Source organism: Epinephelus lanceolatus, chromosome 18 (assembly GCF_041903045.1).
Source record: "Epinephelus lanceolatus isolate andai-2023 chromosome 18, ASM4190304v1, whole genome shotgun sequence".
Classification (NCBI taxonomy): domain Eukaryota; kingdom Metazoa; phylum Chordata; class Actinopteri; order Perciformes; family Serranidae; genus Epinephelus; species Epinephelus lanceolatus.
In genome coordinates, this window is record NC_135751.1 from 19,891,729 (window position 1) to 19,913,216 (window position 21,488).

Consider the following 21,488-nt stretch of genomic DNA (forward strand, 5'->3'; position numbering starts at 1 on the left):
CTACTGCAGTGTTACATACTGTATGTGAAAACTGCAGCCCACTGGAGAGGAAGGAATCTGACCTCACCACAGTTTGCATCATTTCTGGGGTTTCTGTGTGTGTTTGTAAATACATGCTGCATCTAATATGACATTTGTTGGTATTTTACTTGAATCTTACATAACCTGACGTCAGTGCTTCAGCACCATCGTCTTCCTGAGCAACGTCACAGCCTGTTTGCTTTTCCTCAGGTCATTCCGCCTCAAGTGCAGCCTGTTAAAATGTGTATGTGTGTGGAGTGTGTGTGTGCGTGTGAATCTCAGTGTAAGCCAGATCCTGGGTGCCTCTCCCTGCATGACTCACTGGCTGTCTGCGCTGCACTGTGCTCAGCCAGAAGGGAGGTGAGTTGGGGCTCAGCATCCCAGGATGTGAGCTCCAGCGACGATTGGACAAGGCAGCCTCAGGCTCGCAGCCAATCACTAGTCTCCCCTCTGTCCTCCATAGCTACTGCTGTATGATTGGACCAGGTGTTGCAGGGCGAGGAATGGATAGATGGCGAAAGGAGAAGAGATTGTGAAAAGAGGTAGAATGTCTCCTTTCACTGAGTCAGAGAGGGAATGCTGTCTAAGGCGTTTCTCCTTTCTTTATATCAAGACAAAAAAAACACATTCTCTGATATTAAGGTTTTCACATGTGCGCATTGTGCATTGAAAATATTGGAAATGCATCATTTTTGCGTCATCTTCATTGCTTTAATATCTGACAAATTGACGGAGGCGGGCGAACATTTCTAAAGATTCAAAAGCATTACATCAATAAGTGGCAGGTCAAGGACAGAACAGGCCCCTCCGTGCATATTAACATCATGCACATGTCAGAAAGTATCCACCCCCACACTGAAAATGAGCTTAGTAACTGCAAGCTGAACAGAAAGACTAGTTCATACTCTAGCCATGAATGGCATATTCTATATATCACTTATACATCTGTATGAACACACAGAACAACGTTTGTCATTGATCTGACAGTCCTGCTTTTCACTTGTTGGTCTAATCTTTTATTCAAGAGGTCGTGTAAAGCCTTCAAACCCACAACAGAGGCTTGATGCATCAAAGTGAGTGTGTAAGGCGATTGTGTGCGTATCATTCCACAGGGCCCACCGATCCCACAGCCTCACTGGACCCCACCATCCTCTCTGGGAATGCCACCGGTGGGACGGGAATGCACACTCACGCTCACACATTCCACATTTGGAATAATACCACTTCTTAATTTCTCTCCATCAGGGAGGGGCGGTGGAGGCTCGGGGGGCTGGGGTGGAAAAGTGTGGGTCTGTTATCACCGTGACAACCTCTGCCCAGCGTTCCACTGGAGAATGGGCCTTGTGTGTGTCTGCACATGAGTGTTTGTGTGCGTGTGTGTGTGTGTGTGTGTGTGTGTGTGTGTGTGTTTGGTCCACTGGGTACCAGGAGACGCAGCATGAGCGTGTGAGTGAGCGAGCCAAACAATGGCCCCGATTTAGGCTGGCTGGGCAGTGGGTGAGCATAAGGCCGGGCTGAAACGTCCGTGGAACGCACCAGTGGAGGACTGGCATTATGGGCAGAATACAGTGAGGGGTCTGTGACAGAATGAGGAGAGACAGGGGAAGGGTGGTGGCATGCACCAGGACCTAAGAGTGGGGAGGGGAGGCTTGAGATAGGGGTGGTGAGTGTGTATGACAGAGGTCTTTTCTGCATCTGACAGAGCAGTGTTTGTGTCTTGTTTGGCTGAGGAATGCTGCTGTCCAGGGTGACAGGGGGGCATTATGTGGGCCTTATGTCACTACTGGGTGTCTTGAAGCTGCACACAGAGCTGGTGCGTCAGACGGCACACTACCAACATGCGTGACGGTCACATCAGGCGTGATACATGACCAGAAAATCTCAGCGCCTGGGGCAGAAATTCTCCTGCGTGGAACCGCTGGCAGATTGGTCCACTGACTCGAAGCCTTGATACATGTCTATCGCGCACAGCTTACTGTAGATTTAAACGCAGTGTCTGTATAGGAACCAAGGATTTCGGTGTTTGCTCGACAGCTGGAGAGCTCCAGACGAGGACAGTATGTGTGTTTTTCTGTGTCCCAGTTGGAGGATGAGCTGGGTGCAGACTGGGAGAGGCAGCGTGGCGAGCTTGTTCAGCTGTGCGAGGGCTCGGAGGGTTAAATCCTGCCGAGGCTCTCTCACACACACACTGCGACCGTGGACTCTTTCTCAAATACACACAATGAGGCTAAGACGCCTGGGGTTGGGGCTGGGGCCACGGGCTTTTGGTTCTCACACTCTGAACCAGAACTTCATCCCCGCCTGGGACTCGGACTTAGTCCCTGTCACGGTGCTCAGAGTGGCTGGCCGCTCCATTGCTCCGTCATCATCATCTTTCCACTCACCATCATCATCATCATCATCTCCATTCTTGAATTATGAGGATCCATGGAGGTATCTGAATTTGTGTACAACTTGCTGGCTGCAGCTTCCATGTATTTGTAGCTGTGAGGTTTTCTTTGCCTTCAGGCTATCTCTCTTTTTCAGCTGATGTGTCTTTTTATTTAGGAAAATGTACATTTATTGTTTGGCTGGGGGGAGCTGCTATTTGTTCTCCTCTTAACCGTGTAATGTTTCCCTTTGCCGTAGGGCTCCATTTCTGTTTGAGACCTAAAATTCTAATTTTTAAGTTGACTTTTCTTATTGAAAACCTGTCTTTTCCAAAATCTCGCATGTTTCTTTTCTCTTTATTGTTTATTTCCAGCTACAACTCTCTTTGTCCCCTGTCGTAAAGTAATCTCATGTCTTTCTTACACTTCCTTTCCAGTCCAGCTGCTGAAATCATCAGACCTTGGCCGCCATAGTCTGCTCTATCTAAAGGAGATTGGTCATGGTTGGTTCGGCAAGGTGAAACATGCTTTTTTTTGTCCTTAAAACATACAAGTGGGTTTTTTTGTGTGTCCAGAGACAGCACATTTGCACTCATCATTACTTGCTTTAACTGTTTCAACTGCCTCTGTCTTTACTCTGTTAACTGCGCTACAATGTGGGTTCTACTGTGTGAGGAATGCGAGGGTAATGTGATGATGATCTCATTCTAGCGAGGCTAATCTTTGGCACTTGAGTTAAGGAGAGGAGTCACAGTAAATTCCTCACAATATACCATACAGTTTATGGCTCTGTAACACCATTCTCATCTACTTTTTCTTCTCACACTTTCTCACTTTGTAACTGCATCTTAATGGTGTTTGTGGGAAATTACGCTTTGCACTGGTATATAAAATGATGTATTCTTCTTAGGTTCTGCTGGGCGAGGTCAATGCGGGCCTCAGCACCACCCAGGTGGTGGTAAAGGAGCTGAAGGCCAGTGCCAGTGTCCAGGATCAGATGCAGTTCCTGGAGGAGGTGCAGCCATACCGGTCAGTTCACTGAAACATCAGAGATCCCACAACAAAGCCCTGCAGCCAATGAATAGCACCATGTAGCAATGAAACAACGTACAAATTATGATCTGATTATTTGTTGTACGTATAGTCTCTTTACATACCTAAATCATGTTTCCTCTGCCAGAACCCTCCAGCACCCTGCCCTCCTGCAGTGCCTGGCACAATGCTCAGAGGTCACTCCTTATCTGCTGGTCATGGAGTTTTGCCCTCTGGTGGGACACACTTTAATGACCAAATTCTGTATATTCAGCTTGTCCCACATACCTCATTATTCCCTTTTCTCGGTCGGAGCCACTAATAACCTAATTTCCTGTCTCCTCTCAGGGTGATCTGAAGAGCTACCTGCGCAGTTGTCGGGTGGCTGACTCGGAGACTCCTGACCCTTTGATCCTCCAGCGAATGGCGTGTGACATTGCCTCAGGGCTCCTGCAACTCCACAAATACAACTTTATACACAGGTGCAGTATGTCAAGTCAGTCCAGCTCTATTTAACTTCATCAGCCTGAATAGCAATGGCCCAGAAAGGAACCTGAGTGCTCTGCGTGCGCCCCCTGCTGGCCTCTCCCTGCAACAACATCCTGGTGCTGCCTGAGTAGTTGTCACAAACTCCAGCATCAGTGATTTTGTTGCCGGGGGCGAGCCCCTCTCGCTCTGCCTCAGCCATGTGGTGGCTGCCATGGCAACCAATCAGTGGCTGCCACGCGAAAGAGCTGACTGTTTGTGGAGGAGGTGAGATTAAACAAAGTGACTTAGTTTAGTCTTTGTCTTTACATGTTCAGGTGAGAAGAAACAGTGCATGATACTGCACATTATGTGATTTATTTAATGCTGTGGCTAATTAGGATGATCATAAAGATGTGAAACAAATTCATTGACAATATGTCACATGTAATATGTTATATAACACTGATATGCATGTACAACTAAAGGAAACTTCCCATAATATACTGACATGGGATTAAAAGTGGTAAAAACTTTAAAGTATTAGCAATAATTTAAATCCCCTGAAAACCTGGTTTATATCTATACTGTAACATTTAATGTTTATGAATAAATAACTCTCACAAACTCAGGATTGTGTGGTTTGATCAAGTTTGACTGAGTGGCCTGGCAAAATAAACAAACAATTCCAAAAATGCCGTCACATTTTGCTTCAGATGTTGCTGAATTACAATTGGTAAATGGAAGTATGTGACATCACCTTTTTTCCAGCGTAGCCCCGCCCACTTCAAACCAATGTTAAAGTCAAAACAAAGCTACAGAAAACTAGTGGTTTTTGGCAGATTCAGATTGAAAAAAGGTTTTTGGGGCCTCTAAAGAAGATAAATGAATATGGGTATGTTTATGCAGTGCGGCTTTACTGTATAAGATAACAGTCTCCTCTGTTTTGACAGTGACCTGGCCTTGCGAAACTGCCTGCTAACTTCAGAAATGTCAGTTAAGATCGGAGACTATGGCCTCTCCCACAGCCGATACAAGGTCAGACTGTCTTTTGTTAATGCCATATTTAGTGATTGCTTTTTATCTTATTGCTCTACCAGCACTAAAGAAGGTGTTGTGTTGTTGTTGTTTCTGTAGGATGACTATTATGTGACACAAGACCAGATTTGGGTGCCCCTGCGCTGGATTGCACCTGAGCTCATAGACGAGGTCCACGGAAACCTGCTTATCGTTGACCAAACAAAATCCAGCAATATATGGTGAGATACTTAGACAGGATATTGTTGCAGGTTTAATAAGATAACAGTGCAATAACATCACCACCTGCATCGAATTATAGAAACGGTTTAACATTTTTTTGTGTGTGTATAAAAATAGGAAGAAAATGCTCTGATTTAACACAGACTATATTTCTAGAATGTTACCCTGGATGCTCTGCTTTGTATGATTTCCTGTGATCTTTTATTGTGAAACTCTCTGAAATATAGCTTCATTTCCACCAAGCAGTCCGGTTCAGTTCAGTTTGTTACACATTACAACAGCTGTATTTGCTTTTCCCTCGTCAAAAGTTCAGGATGGTACCAATAAAACCACACCATACCGTCCCCTCCGCTGAGGTACTTGTCACACTGATCTGATACTAAAAGGGTGGAGCTAGAAACACTGCAGTCTGTTGATTGGTCAAGAGAAAATTGTCACTCTTGCTATACAAGGATTTAATGCACAAACCCGTTTTTTTTTTAAATATGCCATTGATTGCAACAGAGACTGTAAACATGCTAGGCTTTTTTTTTTTTTTTGGTCTGAAAATGTCAGCATGCAACATCTTTCCATGGATGATCAGTGAGATGTAGACGTTCCTCTGTATCGCCTGTGAAGAGAAAATATAGTGATAGCACGACCCCGCCTACATTTAAGAGTACTGTCTGCAGTGAACAAATCTAGAGTAGGTACATGTTCATACAGGTTAGGTGTTCTAAGGGTACTGTACCGAAAGTGTTTGGTGGAAGCGCAGCTTATGTTTACAGCACAAATGTACTTGTGGATAACATAAAGAAGGTTAGAGGATTAAATGAACAGCTTGTTTGGAACATGGCCATATCTGGGATATGAGTGGTGAACACGCTTAATGATTTCTCTGCCGTTCCAGGTCACTGGGGGTGACTGTGTGGGAGCTGTTTGAGCTGGGAAACCAGCCGTACAGACACTACTCTGACAGACAGGTGCTGACATATGCCGTGAAGGAACAGCAGCTCAAACTACCAAAGCCCCTGCTTCAGTTCCCCCTGGCTGAGCGCTGGTGAGACATAGCCGCGTGCCCACACACTTGGGGAGACATACTGTACATACACATACACAGTCTAACACTCAGAATGTTATATATCTTGATAACACATACGTTTTAAACACTGCATAGCCTTCAGGCCTCGCTGACCAATTAATTTTTAACAAGTCAGTGTGTCTTGTTTTTAAAATCGGTTTCTGCTCATGGTGCTGCACCAGTCCACTGTAGCAATATTTCTCTTTGCTAGCAAGGGCAGATGATCAATACTTCCCCTATTCTTTATGATCGCCCTTGGCATCGACCAGAGTTGAATCACCTCATTCATCTTTACCTGGGATGCCGGCCAAATATTGTTTTTATTTATTTTTCAAAATTGTTCTTCACTAAATTAAATGTGCTCCACTGAGGAGCCACACACACACACACACACACACACACACACACACACAGAGGAATGTAAACATCTTTTAACCATGTCAGCATCTGCACTGCACCTCCTTCATATACTATACGTCTTCAACAAATACTAGGGGTTGCTAGAAAGTGCTGACTTCAAAAATGTTCTTTCATATTGCCTTGTTGTAAGTCTAGAATCAATTGTTTAACTTTTGCTAATTTCTCTCCTGTAAAAATCAATATTTTAAAGATATTAATTTGTTCTTCTGGGCTAACTGAGTTGCACACGGAAATAGGGTAACACAGTTATAACTCTCTTTTGCCTCTGATTCTTTCCTCTATTTCATTTCAGGTATGAGGTGATGCAGTTCTGCTGGCTGCAGCCAGAGCTGAGACCCAGCAGTGAGGAAGTCCACCTTCTGGTTACATACTTGTGTGCCAAAGGCTCCAGTGAGGCCGAGGAAGACTTCGAACAACGTTGGAATGCCTTGAGACCCAACCTGCTTGGCAGCACCTCCCACACAGCTACATCCACAGCCCTAGTCCTGACCCCTACGCCCGCCTCAGCTGATGTCCCCAGTCCAGACCAAACTCAGGCAGTGGAGCTGGCCTCCTCTGCCTCGTCCTCCTTCCCCCTGCTGGAGCACTTCTCCGACAGCTTCCACTCTGACACTGGGGACGACCTGCTTACCGTCACAGAGACCAGCCACGGTCTTAACTTTGAGTACAAGTGGGAGCAGGCCCGAGCTGAGCAGCCCTACTGCTCCTCCTCCACCAGTGGGCCACTAGGCCAGGGCAATCCATATTACCAGGATATCTACTACTCAAGTAAAGGAAGCACCTCAGGGGGATGCAAGACTGACAGCCTGATCTCAGGCATATCTCCATCCTACTATGAACCAGAACACCCGGGTGTGGTCCCAGTGTTGAGTGCCCACAGCCCCTCAGTCAGCAGCGAGTACTACATTCGCATAGAGGAGCCAGTAGAGTGTAACATTAACCTGGATGACAGCGTGGTGGACTACAGCCCAGGACTGGAGGCCAGTGGCAGCAGGTTGTCATCTGAGAGTCGGACTGGTTCGTCCATGGCACAGCCCAGTGCTTACTGGTCAACTGACAACAAGTCTACTGCCTATGACTCTGATTCCAGCCCCACTGTCCAACTGACCATGGAGCCACTGCTGAGACAGTCATCCAGCACCAGCCCTGTGAAGCCAGGCCACTCACACAACTGCTTCTCATCCAGTCAGGATGACATGCTCTACTGTGAACAGTCATCAGCATACAAGGCACGCCAATCATGCCTGTCTGAACTGGATACATCACCAGAGTCCAGATCAAATCTTGTCCATCCAGTAGGGCGTTTAGAAAACCCACGCAGTTTGTCACAAGCAGTCAGCAGCCCTAGCTTAGGATTCTGTGATCCCTACCTTGAAGCGAGCACAGGTCGTAGCACCGTTAATGAAAGCTGCCATAATATGATGGGTCCCCTCAGAAAGACATTACCCATTGTTAACCACATTAGCATTGATGTAGGGACAGACGATGGCCTGCTGGTGGGCCAGCAGAGAGGCGATGACATTGAGGATGACCTTTTCTCTGAGGGAGAAGCCACTAATTGGACCTCAAACCATTCAGCAAACAATAATAGCCTGAGCTTTGACAGCAGGCAGACAGGCAGTGGACATGATGGCTATCTGGACCTTCAATATACTACTCACTCTAACACAACAGATTTATGGTCTTTAACCAAGGCCACCACAAGAACCTTCCACAGCTCCAGGTCTAGTGGCACCTTGGAGGCAGATGAAGGAGACTCTGGTTGTAATGCTGCTAGCAGGCCCACTGAATTAGGTTCATACATTCACTTGTGTCACAAAGAAAGGGAGGATGCTGCTTCTCAAGTGGAAAGGAACTTAACTACTGAAAATCTAAGAAGTACTGATTCTCTTACCAGCTTAAGTACTAATGCCAGAGGTACAGAGGGTGGAAAAATGGAGGGGAATTATGAAAAGCAATTGTTGCTTAATGGAGAGAGACTGTTCTCTGAGCCTAAGATGATACCTGAGGCGAGCTATATAAAGTCCCCATCCTCTTTCAAGGAACAGACTGGTCAAACAGGAGGCTTGTCAGACAAGCAGCGAGGGAATATGTGGGAGGGGGTTTCAACAGGAATCTCAGTTGGTCTGGGAGACAAGAGGATGAACTATTCAGAGACATCAGAAAGTAGCAGAGCATTGGACAGTGGAGTCGGGGTCAGAGACTCCAGCGTTAGCTTGGTTGAGCTTGGTGACTACAGTGAAGATGATGATGACGATATCACAGATATTACGTCAGGGATCTTTGCCGACTTCAACCTGGACTTTGCTGAGGTAGAGGAGGAAGAGTTGAGCCCATTGAAGCATCCAGAGGGAACTCCTGACTCTGTGGACACCCTTAATCTGTCCTTGTCGATGGCAAGCCCCTGTGATCAGGCTTTCAGTCCTGATCCCTTCAACACCCCCGTCCTACCAAAATCCCTGGACAGTGGCTATGACACAGAGAACAATGAATCTCCAGAGTTTCTCTTCAAGGAGCTTGGAGATCCCCGGGCTGGGGAGAGGAGCCCTAGGCTGGGTGGAGAACCTGAGCTAGTTCTGCAGGTTGGTTTGGGCCAAGGTATCTGCACTTCGACAAGCACATCAGAGCTACAGTTAAAGGGCCTGACTGATAAGAACCCATACAGGGACTCAGCCTATTTCTCTGACTATGATGCTGAAAATGAGAGGAGTCCTCAAGAGGAAGGCAGTAAGTTCTTTTCAGGTCCAAACAACCGCAGCTTTCTTGCTGAGAAATTGAGCTCTTTCAGAGATGACGATCCTGTCAAAATGCAATTCAGCAACGAGGAACATTTAACAAATCTGAGACACGTCAAAAGTTGTGTTTTGGTGAATCTCTCAGTGGCTGACCCTAGTTCACACCATCCTCTTCCCACCCCTGGGTTGTCCATGCTGTCACCATTTCCTCCTCAGATGGGCGGCTGCCTGACTAAAGAGTCTGCCCCTGCAAATGATGACGATCTCGGGTTGGAGACCGAGCACTCAGGAGAGGACCCGTCCTCAGAGCTCAGCTCCTCTATTGGGTCAGAAGCCTCTTCCACTGTCCAGGAGGCCTCAGGAAACCATGAGGACGGAAACGGAGGAGCAGAAGATTGTTCCCCTGTCCCATCTTTGCATTCTGACTCAACCATAACTGACTACAGAGATGAGGCTCCCAAAGAAAATGAAAACAGTGAAGGATCCACAGAGGAGGAGCTGCCTGAATTCAATCACATCAAGGAGGAGACGGAGGAAAGAAGGGAGGGCGCGAGAATAAATGAGGAGGACTTTGAGGACATAGACGCAGAGGAATGTGACTCACAGGACAGCCTGTGTGAAGAGTCCAACGGTCCTGTCGACCTGTCCTCTTCCTCATCATTGTTGGAGCTGTGCGGAGAGAACGTAAGAGCTCCGCTGGAGGAGGCGGAGGATGAGGATGACTCAGATGACAGCGAGTCTGATGAAGAGTTGAGGACCTACAACATCCAAGATGAAGACAGCGAGGAGAGTGAGGAGGATTTCAGCTCAGTGCCAGTGGTGGTAAGCGACTGCAGCAGGGCCAGACACCTTCGCAGCCTTCTGAAGATGCCCACGCTGCTCACCCAGTCCTTCTGCGACGAGTTGGAGAGGAAGAAAAAAGCGGTGTCCTTTTTTGATGATGTTACAGTGTTCCTTTTTGACCAGGTACAACACATTAAAAGGTCAAAGTTGTTCAATGTGTATTGTTGAGTAAATTACTTCATTACTTAGGAGTATGAGTGTGATCTTTTTGTTCATGGTTTCCAGGAGAGCCCCACAGGAGAGCTGGCTGACTTCACCTTCTCCACAGGAACAGAGTCCAGTGGGCAAGAATCTCCAGAAGAAAAAAACCCTGACCACCAGCTGCAGCCTGACCCTGAACTTGAAGCTCAATCCTGCGAAACATTCTGTGTTTCTAAAGAAACAGAGGGGAACAACTCAGAAGAGGGTGAACACAAAATGCTACTCAGAATAATCCCAGTTGATTTATCCTGGATTGTACACAATAACGAATTGTGACTTGTCTGTGTGCACTCAGGTGGGTGTTATGAATGGGAAGATGACCTCTCGTTCGAACCCCGCCCGTCCTCACCTGACACCATCCCTGAGCCCCAGTCCTCACCAACATCCACCTCCAACAGTCCCGAGGCTCCTAAACCTGCAGCTGTAGCACTTAACCGTTTTATGGTCTCACGATTCTCTATCACACATGTTTCCGACCCCCACGTGGGCTCAGCAACAGGTCTGTATTTGAATGTTGTGTAATGTTCATTTATTTGCTCTGAAAATAAGACAACCTCTGAAATCTCAAATTCGCAACCACCCAATATTTTTTTAAGTCCAACTGAAATTAAATTGCATGTTTGAAACCAAAAGAGATTTTTTTTTTCAGATTACCTTATCTTAAATTATATTTGTATAAAGCAGTAATGCTACTGTCCTATCATAGATAGTTACACTGACAACAACCACACAGCAGCCTGCTAAACAACACAAGAGCTGCAGTCTTTGGACAATAACCCACATTAGCTTTCCTGCTAAAGTCTTCTTATCTAAATTAGCAAACATGGATACAAGTCTTGCCCTTCACCTTAGCTTGGTGGGGAAAAGTGCACTGCTAACATCGGATTAGAGGGTAGAAAGCTAATTAGCTGTAACAGCATGTAAAGGTACCTGCTGATATCACTTCTGTCTGGTTAGACGCTGGTGTGGCTCTGACCCTGCAATGCCACTGCTAACAACACGTGTGTCCATTATAAGCTACAAGTGTTTGTACTTCTTCTTCATTCCCCAGATGGATATTTACCCCCAAACTTTTGTTTCTTCCTTTTATTTTTTCTAAAAAAAAAAAAAGATTGATAATAACACTGACAATACTTAGATGACAAAATTGAGCATAGCGTTAGCTTGGGCAGCTTAGCTCACATTCCAGCAACATCAGCTGATCCCAATCAGCCCAATCAACTGATGGAGTCAAGTGATAGATCACATTATTCATTTGCATGTAACCAACTGGCCAATCTCATTCAGGGTGCCCTATTTAAACTGCTCTGGCCTGCCTACTGTTGCTGCTTCCTCTGCAAGCTGCTTTGCAACCCACCTCCATCCCAGCTCCTCCTTTCCATGCTATATCTGACTTATCAGTGTCATTTCTGTTTGTCATTGCTGCTGCTCTGTTCTGTTTCTGGGGGTCTCTGCTGCTGCTCTCCCTGGCTTAGGCTTTCCATGTAGGCGCATGGAAGGGCAGGAGGGTTTGCTTCTCTACCTCAGGCTTTCTGCGTAGGCCCAAGGAAAGGCAGAGAGGCCCCAGAACAGAGCCATACCACCAAATATAATACTGCAAATGCAAATAAAGTTTTCTTTGACTCAAGGTTTCCTGACTGAAATGGAATTTCAGTTGGAGTAAATTAAAAAAAAAAAAAAGAAAAAAGTCTAAAATTTGGTGCTCATATTGTCTTTGTGGAACTCCACCAACAAACCTTTTAGTGTGAAAGAGCAGCCCTCTATAGGTTTGTCCTCCTTTTTTTGTAGCTTTTGTGCGACATGAAAACTTGGGTTTTGTAAACAAACAACATAACACATATGACACAAAGCATAATAAGTTTATTAAGATATATTTTGATAAATATTTGAAAGATTGCAGCACAGTGAATCAAAAGATGCTGACTGGAGGAGTTACGAAAGTTATGATTTTTCTTCCTGCTGTTAAAACATGTCTCGATTGGAATCTATTGCATTTTCATTATTCAAACTTCTAATCTTTCAAACCCACAAGCAGGTAAGTATTTGACACAAAAACTTGGTTGTGAGTGGAGTATCACTGTAAGATGTATGATTATCTGTCTTAAAATTAAAGCTGCAACACTTATTTTCAATTAATTATTTCCCAACAGGGAACAGTGAAGATAACCCACAAGACTGAGTTCCCCACCATGGACCTGACTGGAGGAGGATGAGTCCTGGTCCTTCTCAACACAGAAAAGCAGCATTATTATTATATCTAGATGTTTTACAGAGTTTTATTTTTATCAACGTTTGGGTCATCTGACCCTGGTGACCCTTTATGAGACAGTGCCTCATATTGTAGTGAAAGACCCTCAATGATTTGCACCTTTTTTTAATATTATTTTGTGAAGAAAGAAATAGCTGCTGGTAAGGCAACCTGGAGAGTGAATATAAAATCAGATCATATTGTTTGCAGAGATAGAAATCATCAGAATATTAGTTTAAAATACAGTATATGACGATCTTTGCTCAGTGCAGCATTGGTTTTTGTTGTTGACCTCACAGTAGGGCTGCACAATGAGGTAAATATGTGATATTGTTGAATATTGCGATGAATAAACAGATATAAAACTGTGTTCAGCTCTTGACTTAGATTTGCACAGTACCTGTGCCTGTGCCACGCCGTCTCTCCTGTATCCAAATATTGCCAGTTGGCTCATGTGCTATTTTTTTAGTTACTCTTCGGCATTCGCACTTTGTCTGCACTCAGCTTGTCGCACTTTTCTCCAACCATGTAGAATGGTACGGCAGCACTGGTTCGATAAACCTCAAGTGCATGCGTACAAATTCTGACCAATCAGACAATGCCTAAAGGCGAGGATTGTCTGATTGGCCAGAGAGTTAACAGCATGGTGTGTATCAGAATATGACCCAAAGACAGAAAGTCATTTAATACTTTGTTACTCTATTCACAGTGCAATATTGCAGTCTTTCAGGATGTGTTCATCACAGAAGTTGACATTATGATAGGGAAAAAAGACGATTCATTGTGCAGCCCTACTTTACAGGTAATTTATTTTGTGAATTTAAAAGAAAATGGATAAAAAAAAGATGAATTAAAAAAGCATAGCTGCTCCCCTCATTGGCTGCCTTGGTCCATCTGCTAACCATTGATCTGGCATTTTTAAAGACTGTTGCAGCTCTCATTGCTGGAGCCAGAGAACAATGCTCGACTATATTTGTGGTGGGTTTCCAAACACAAAATCAGACTTTTTATTTAACAGCCGTGGGTGGTGGTGATGGTATTTGAAGACGGAGGTGCTGAAACTTATTTTGTCCCTTAATCCAAGTCATATCCAAATCATATTGGTGGTGGATTCAGTGTGTTAATAGAAACATAATAAAAGAAATCAAGGTGTTGTCGCTCCCTAATTGTCACCACCACTCACTCTGGTTTATGATGACCTACAGTATATTTCTACCATATCTGTCTGAAGCACTTTGTATAGCCAAACTGGGTCTTTATTTGTAGAAGTGATGGCTCTGTTGCTCTTCATCTCCCCATCCTGGAATGAAATAGCTAAACATGTGAGGTTCCTTGTTTGTGTCCACAGTGCCAGCTACAGGTTCACTTTATTTTGTGGCATTTTAGCTTTGTTTATATGACATTTCATCAGCAATAGAGTGACACCAAAGGGATGGAGCCGTGTTGCAACACAGCTGAGCGGTGTCATGTCGGTATGCCAGTCATAAATGTCGAATGTCATCTTTATGCATCTTTTCTACGTCTACGTATCGTCCATAGTCTCATACATGATGCATTTTATTGCATTTGTGCTGAATGCCCAGGGTCTGAGGTGTACAAAAAAAAGAGACATTCAAAAATATGACATATCTCACATATTGTATGAATGTTTTATCAACATGTAGCAGGTAGCTTGACTTGAATTACTACTGCTGTACAGACAGCTGCCTCCCTGTCTCTATCCTTCTGTAGCTCAAAGTGCCAATTCAGTTTCCTCTCACCTTGCCTTTTAAGTTCTGCAAGAAGAGAAAATGTCGCTAGTATTTTTGTACGATTTGAAAAGATGCAATCCAGGATGACGGTCTCTAAAATTTGCCAAAGAGATATTACAAAGCCTATTGGCTAAAGTGGCAGACACCTTTGGAGAAGGTGAGGTGGGTTGTTCTGTGCACCGGTAGTAACATCATTGCTGTTTCCATTCCCCGCCCCCCCTCCTCACTCATTGCTATTGTACTATCCCAAACAAATAAATCCAAATACTTTTTTTTCCCTTCTTGTGTCTGTGATGTATTTATCTGCGTCGATGTGGAAGGAGTGCGGTTTCCTACAAAACAAGAACACATGAAAACACGACACAACACGACACATAAAAGAATGACGTTTCTGCCCATTTAGATTTATTGGACAAGATAATTTATATGCACTTTCTGTACAGTACAGATATAATACAAACAGGGACAAGAGTGAGAAATGGACACAATGAAAGCTATATAAAAGTAAAAAAAAAAAAAAAAAAGCATTTGAAACTCGCTGCCCAAATGAGCTGTGTAATAAAAGCCTGATCATGTTACTCAGTGTAAAGGACTCATCCATGGAAAAATTGACTTATCACGATGATTTCTCGCAGTTGAAGAGGCATTTTAGCTCATTCACACAACCGTACACGTTATTGCCTTTTCATCACATGCACTTCCACTTCAATTCCCACACATCATACCATAGATAAACGCCTCCGCTCTAAGCTCTTCTCCCCGATGAGTGTATAATACTGAGAATGATCAAAAGCTATGATAATACTGTACATTATCTGATAAGCTACCACTCCCTCAAAGCTAAAGATATATATATATTTTAAAAAGACCCTTTATGTATGCACTGTATTTCATCTCTTGGCTATCTGGCAGCTTAGATATTACTGAAATTTAAAGAGAAGGAAAGAATAGCGAAAATATTCTTGTACCAGTTTGGATGAATGCACTGTACTGGAGCTCGCAAAGCAAATAAAAAAAAAAAAAAAAAAAAAAAAATCAACACAACAAAAAAAAATTCTGACACTACAAGCAAACAAAACAAAAAGGGAAATAATCCCACTTATGTTTTCAGGAGTATAAAAAACACAAGTTGAACTGTGATGCTTATGCCCTCAAACCAGTTTACAGAATGATTGGGTCAATGCCGCATGAAGCATATGGTTAAAAAAAAAGTAGAAGGCACAGTTCCCACATTGAAAATATGGGCATACTGTATCACAACTAGCAAATATATAGTGCTATACTGTATCACTTAACAAAAAGCAGAATCATACTTTAAGCAGAATCGTACTTTACTCACCAGCTGTCCGGTTCTAGCTATCTGATATCTGATCAACACTTCAATGTGCGTATTACAGTGATGCACTGAAAACTGTTAGACAATCTTAATCCCCCTCAAGCCTCGTTTAAAGAACTAATGCAGAGTGTGCCTCCACTGCTCGTTAATGCAAATAATCCTCAAATGAAATTTACAGTGTATAGTGTTGAGGAACAAAAAAACATCCCATAGTAGAAGTGCAGATAAATAATAATGTGACTGCATTACTAGTAAAAACCTATTAGCCATACCTTATCCACAACTGGAGCGATTCTAAATAACTAATAAAATCTACTCTCACACATGCGATTGAATGTTCAGGCTGAGACATTCAATGTTTGTGGAAGCGTTTGAGATTAAAAAAAAAAAAAAAAAATCACAAGGATTAACTGGAAATTCTGCGGGTGAATTTCCATGGCAAAGAACCTAAATTAGCAGTGTAACACACTACAGGGCCCCTCCTGTGATAACATCACACAACTCAAACACTCTCTATCCCCTTTAAAAAAAAGGGCCCATTAGTGGACAAAAGGAGGGGGGGCAGCAGGCCGCTAGTAGAAGATGGGTGCAGATCGGTCATCAGTGAAGGTGGGCCGGAGGTAGACCTCCAGGGTACGGTCACTGTGGGGAGAGGAAGGGTGAGACAAGGAACAGTGACAGTTAGGTTGAACACATGACACAGCTTAGAGAGAGCTACATGGTCAGCTATGTAACCACACCCAAAGAAATCTGCCTTCCCGTAGCTTTTTTTTTTCTTACAGTGAGTATCTACTGTGAGTTGTAGCAAGCATGTAATGAGAAAACTCAAGGAAAACATGGTGGAAACAAAAGGAACAAAAACAGCTTGCATTAGGCATGCGTGCAGGGTTAGTCTTCTCTGTTTCATACTGTCATACACACATTAAAAAAAAAAAAAAAAAGGAATTCTTTTACAACCCAAAGCCTTCTGGACTGACAGAACCAAACGCTGCCACGTCCACGAGGGCCAGAGGACAGAAAAGACCAGTGATTCCCAGCTTCCTACTGCAGCCAGACAGCCAATGACAGCAGAGAGAGAGAGAGAGAGAGAGAGAGAGAGAGAGAGAGAGAGAACCAGGCAGTAATAGAGAGAGGGTAAAAAAAAAGAAGTGATTGGCTGAAAGGGCAATGGAGGCTGGTGACTTACGGAGGTCCTGTTCCCTCAGAACCGGGACAATTCTGGACCCAAACTGGAAGGTAAAGAGAACCTTTGGGTTTGAATGGCTCATCTCTCAGATCATGCATGGCTGACATTTTGTAACGACACTGCTGGTTAGTCTGGTGCAAGATGAACATACCATAGGGTTGATAATAATATTAACCGTAACTGAAATGAGGGATGGGAAACAAAAGTACACACTTCATGCTCAACATGCTGTATTACTGTATGCTGCTAAACTCAGGGGGGGGGTGTGCAGCTCGCCTTGGACATTACTGCAAGTGCAATGCAATCAACAGGCTGTCTATCACCCAAATTCTGTCACCCAAATACAACTCAAACACAAGCCAAAAATACATGACATACAACCAAAAGATAAGCAGGCAAAGTTCAGACACTCACAATACACACACTGTACACACCACATACACACAGTCTTTTTTTAAGTGACACAGAGAGCACCACGGATGCTATGGGTGTTCCTGGGGGGAGGGGTTAGGATGAAACTGCATGCTTGGGACACAGCTGTGGCCTGAAATGATTCACATCAGGGTGGCAGGTTTTTTTTTGTTTTTTTTTTTTAAAAAGGAATTATTGAAACATTTAAGACACAAAAAAAGTTCAATAAAACTGAAAACGCCATCGACAGTGACAGAAAAGATTTCTCGTCAGACCAGACTGTTTATTAATATATAGAGATATGTTTTATTTAGAATACCTTTGTAAAAAGTCACCATACATTCAAGGTCAATTTGTAGTATCACATTTTCTGGTTTCCCTCCACAGCATGCATAAGATAAACACTTCAACTAATCAGTAGTTTCTCAATGTTTCTTGAAATCTTTTTTTTTTTTTTTTTGTTGGTTTGTTTGTTTTTACAAGGACAATAATGTTCTGTTTTTGTTTTTTTTTTTAAAAGAAAAGACCAAAAAAACTACATAGCCACTCAGGGAATACAATCATAAATAACACTGAGAGCTGCAAAAGCCGTGGTTTGTCATTTAACCTAAAAACTAATTCACAGCCGTTAATTGAGGATACTCGACAGATGATCAAAGAACCCCTTTCAAACTCACTGTAGCTTCAGAAATAAGATCAAACTGAAGGTAATCGGACTTTTTTTCCCCCATTTTTAGCGACAATTCTGGCGGCAAAAAGACAAGTTTCTGTGGGGCTGATGGTGGAAAGTTTAATTGTAAATGTTTTTTTTTTGCAATGATCATGATACAGTGCAATCTGGTGGACTGACGGAAACAATTTATATATATGTATAGATATATATATACTGTATATTCTTGAAGCTCAATTTGAAAATTTGCTCCATTGCACATAAAGTGTTTAATAGAAAAAAACAAAAGAAGCAAAGTAAGGCAAATATGACACACACCCTCTGGACGGGAAATCAAGTCTATAGCACTGACACAAGGAAGCACAGCGCGACCTACGGGATCTCTCAGAACAGAAACATAGTAATCTGCTGCACAGCCTTACTTGGAACAAAGCTTATTTTTTTTTTTTTTGAGCATGTGTGTGTTGGGTGGGAACTCGATAATACTGGGCCCACGTGTGCTTAAAAAGGCCATTCAGCCGGTGGCTTTTAGTACAACGACATTGAAGTCTTTTGGCACTTGTACAGTACATGAACATGTCCTTCAGTTTGACAAAATGACACAACCATGTACATGCATGAAAAGACAAGCAGTAGCAAAGGCAGTCTCTTGAGAGATCAGTCCGTGATGGTGGACTGTGATCAGAGATAGAGTATTCAGAGTCCATATCGCTGCATGCCGAGCAGGTAGGCCCCGCTCTGGCTCTCTCGCTCAATGCAATCCTCCACCCACCAACCGCTACTGTCCACACCGACACCGCCAGCAGCAGCACCCAGGACGGACGGAAGGAGGAAAGGAGGGACCCGAGGAGGAAGAGAGGACAGAAAGGAGGGATGAAACTGGCCTCTTCCACTTGGAGAAGGGGTGTGTGTGGAGGCAGAGGAGGAGAGGTGGAGATAAGTGGACAGGAGGAGGGGAGGCTAAGAGGAGGGAAAAGATGGGGAGGAAGAGGCCCCTGTGCTATCCGGAGCTGTCTGTGTCTGTCTGTATGTCTGTTCTCACACAGTCGAAATCAATTTGCCATCAGGACTGTCACTGTGGAACAAAGAGAGAAGGAAGCTTGCCAGGTCGGACACACTCAGAGAGAAATGGAGAAAGACAAGACAGGCACAAGGAGGCAGGGTAGAGATTTGGAGAGGCGTAGGTGGGGTCATAAAAATCTACGTTGCCCCACCTACAGCTACAACTCCAAACACACCTGCCGTGATCAGGAAGATTGGACTTCCAATTCCCTCATCAACACTTTTTTAAATCCAGATATGTTTGCTGGTTTGACATTATCGCCCATATCAAGCAGTTTTATTGAATATTTGCCTCCGTCTGTCACTGGGAAGTAGACAAACCCCAGACTGTTGATGAGAAAATCAAGTCATCTCCTTAGCTGGAGGGATGTAGTGTTAGATTAGTCTGTTGGGGGTGAATACACCCTGCAGCACAGTGTTGTCTCAAAATACTGATACAGAAAAAAAAAACACATTCAGAGCAGACAGTATGTACAACAGCTTGACACTGGTGCCCAAAGCCCCAGGCTGACAAGCAGTGATGACTGAGATGAGGTCAGCATGATGTCTACTGTCACAACACGTACTCCACCAAAAACGAGAGCACTCAGGTCATTTCACTCCCTCTCTCTTTCCTTCTCACACACACATACAAACACACACACAAACACACATTTATATACATGTACACACGGATGTACCCCCTGATTGGACAGAAACAGGCATCATTCCTAACCCTAACCTCACACCACCCTGGTGAGTCAGCAAGGACTTGATAGGATTACAGTGAAAATATGCTGGGCCAAGAGTATGCTGACAATAAACTGAGACACTGACCCCGCCGGACTGCATTCATTACTTTAAAGAGCTACTTTAAAAAAATAATAAAGTAAAATAAGCAGGAGCACAGAGGAAAGGACAAAGAAGACAGTAAAAAATGTTCAGAGGAAACACTGCATTGACATCTCACTGCAGCAAAATCTAATCTACTGCTTAAGGCTAACGATGTTCCTCACTTGCTGTTGAAGCCTCCAAAAAAATAAAAATAACGGCCCACTTTTTGATTACTTTTTATCCGTGTAATCAACTGTCAAAGCCAAAAAACAAAACAATTGTCTATCTATTGCTTTCTCCTGTTTTATATTACTGTAAATTAGATATATTTGGGTTTTGCACTATTGGTTTAGACAAAACAAATAATCTGAAAATGGCTCTCGAAAATTGTGATTGACATTTGTTACCATTTCCTGACATTTTACAGACTTAAAGGAGCTCTTCTCCCAAAAAATGACTATTTGTGTACCTATACGTTGTGCCATGTCACCTTGAATTCATAAAGAAAACCTCATTTTATCTCATATACCTCCACGGAAAACAGCAAACCACATTTAACAACACCGAAACTACATCAAAACATCCGTTTCCAGGCTCTCACATAACCCAGTTGTGTGCTCAGTACTTCCAAAACACATGCATGCTGCTTTGTTTGGGAGGTACTGATCATAAACAATTTTTTTTAAAGATATTTTTTGCCTCTATTTCATAGGACAGCTGTAGTGTGAAAGGAGGGGATAGAGAGTGGTAATGACATACAGCAACGGGATGTGAGTTGTACTCGAACCTATAGCCACTGCAGCAAGGACACAGCCTTTGAGCATGGTGCGCCTGCTCTACCAGGTGAGCTATGGGGCGGCCTGTCCTGCTATAATTTTACTGTTGTTAAACGTGGTCCCCATAAATCAGTACATTTGCCATTTTTCTTGCAGGCATGTGGGAAAAACTATGTGTTCTTCACAAATCCAAGGTAACATGGCATGACTAACTGATTACAAACGGTCATTCTGCAAGTGAAGTATCGCTTTAACAAATAATTAAAAAAGATAAAATAGACTATGTGTAATCTAAACTATGTAAATGTTAGTTTCAGACACTGCGTGGAGCTGTAGTCCACCACCTGATCCCATACAGTGTATTACTGTATGTACTATATAGTAACTGTCGGAAAATAATCTTTGTACCTCACAATTTTGTACTAACACAAAATAATGCACTATTTGCTGACAAACATCAATCGAAACATGAGTTTGAAATGCATATCCTTATGCTAAATGATTTGTTTTGCAAAACTTCCTTGAGCTGCCTCACCACTTTCTACTATTTGTCTTAATGTTTTGCAACTGTGATTGGCTCCACTGGTTCTTGTGTTTATTGCATTATGAGACAATAGTGTACATGAACAGCACACTCAAATATAAAGCACTTTTAACTGTCTATACTGACATTTTTTGTGCAAACTAAATTTTGTCCACTACACAATGTACTCCACACCAGCTTAGAATGTGTATGTAGCATTAAATTGGGACACTGCGTATGTTAAGTAGTTGCCTTGCTGTCTCTTGAGCATGTAGTAACTCAGGTGAAATCTTTTTAAGGTGATCT

At 43.4% G+C, this 21,488-nt stretch overlaps 2 protein-coding genes across 10 annotated transcripts in view; one reads left to right on the plus strand and one right to left on the minus strand.

Annotated features, from left to right (window-relative positions):
* The window catches only part of aatka (apoptosis-associated tyrosine kinase a), a 44,785-nt gene extending 30,104 nt beyond the window's left edge, over positions 1 to 14,681 (plus strand). For 2 of the 3 annotated variants that reach the window (XM_033645577.2, XM_033645578.2), the window contains exons 5-15: positions 2,828 to 2,907; positions 3,301 to 3,419; positions 3,571 to 3,658; positions 3,771 to 3,904; positions 4,841 to 4,925; positions 5,025 to 5,146; positions 6,037 to 6,186; positions 6,920 to 10,328; positions 10,431 to 10,611; positions 10,702 to 10,905; positions 12,557 to 14,681. In XM_033645577.2, coding sequence (XP_033501468.2) covers positions 2,828 to 2,907; positions 3,301 to 3,419; positions 3,571 to 3,658; positions 3,771 to 3,904; positions 4,841 to 4,925; positions 5,025 to 5,146; positions 6,037 to 6,186; positions 6,920 to 10,328; positions 10,431 to 10,611; positions 10,702 to 10,905; positions 12,557 to 12,585 — 4,601 coding nt within the window. In that variant the 3' untranslated portion in view covers positions 12,586 to 14,681. Of the gene's footprint in view, positions 1 to 2,300; positions 2,455 to 2,827; positions 2,908 to 3,300; positions 3,420 to 3,570; positions 3,659 to 3,770; positions 3,905 to 4,840; positions 4,926 to 5,024; positions 5,147 to 6,036; positions 6,187 to 6,919; positions 10,329 to 10,430; positions 10,612 to 10,701; positions 10,906 to 12,556 lie in introns of those variants that run through there. The other variant, XM_033645579.2, reaches the window with a different exon arrangement.
* Positions 14,682 to 14,788: 107 nt separating this feature from the next.
* baiap2a (BAR/IMD domain containing adaptor protein 2a) overlaps positions 14,789 to 21,488 on the minus strand; it is a 74,930-nt gene continuing 68,230 nt past the window's right edge. For 2 of the 7 annotated variants that reach the window (XM_033645582.2, XM_078161682.1), the window contains exon 14: positions 17,624 to 18,789. In XM_033645582.2, coding sequence (XP_033501473.1) covers positions 18,705 to 18,789 — 85 coding nt within the window. In that variant the 3' untranslated portion in view covers positions 17,624 to 18,704. Of the gene's footprint in view, positions 16,384 to 16,927; positions 16,971 to 17,623; positions 19,084 to 21,488 lie in introns of those variants that run through there. The other 5 variants (XM_078161680.1, XM_078161683.1, XM_078161681.1 and 2 more) reach the window with 4 other exon arrangements.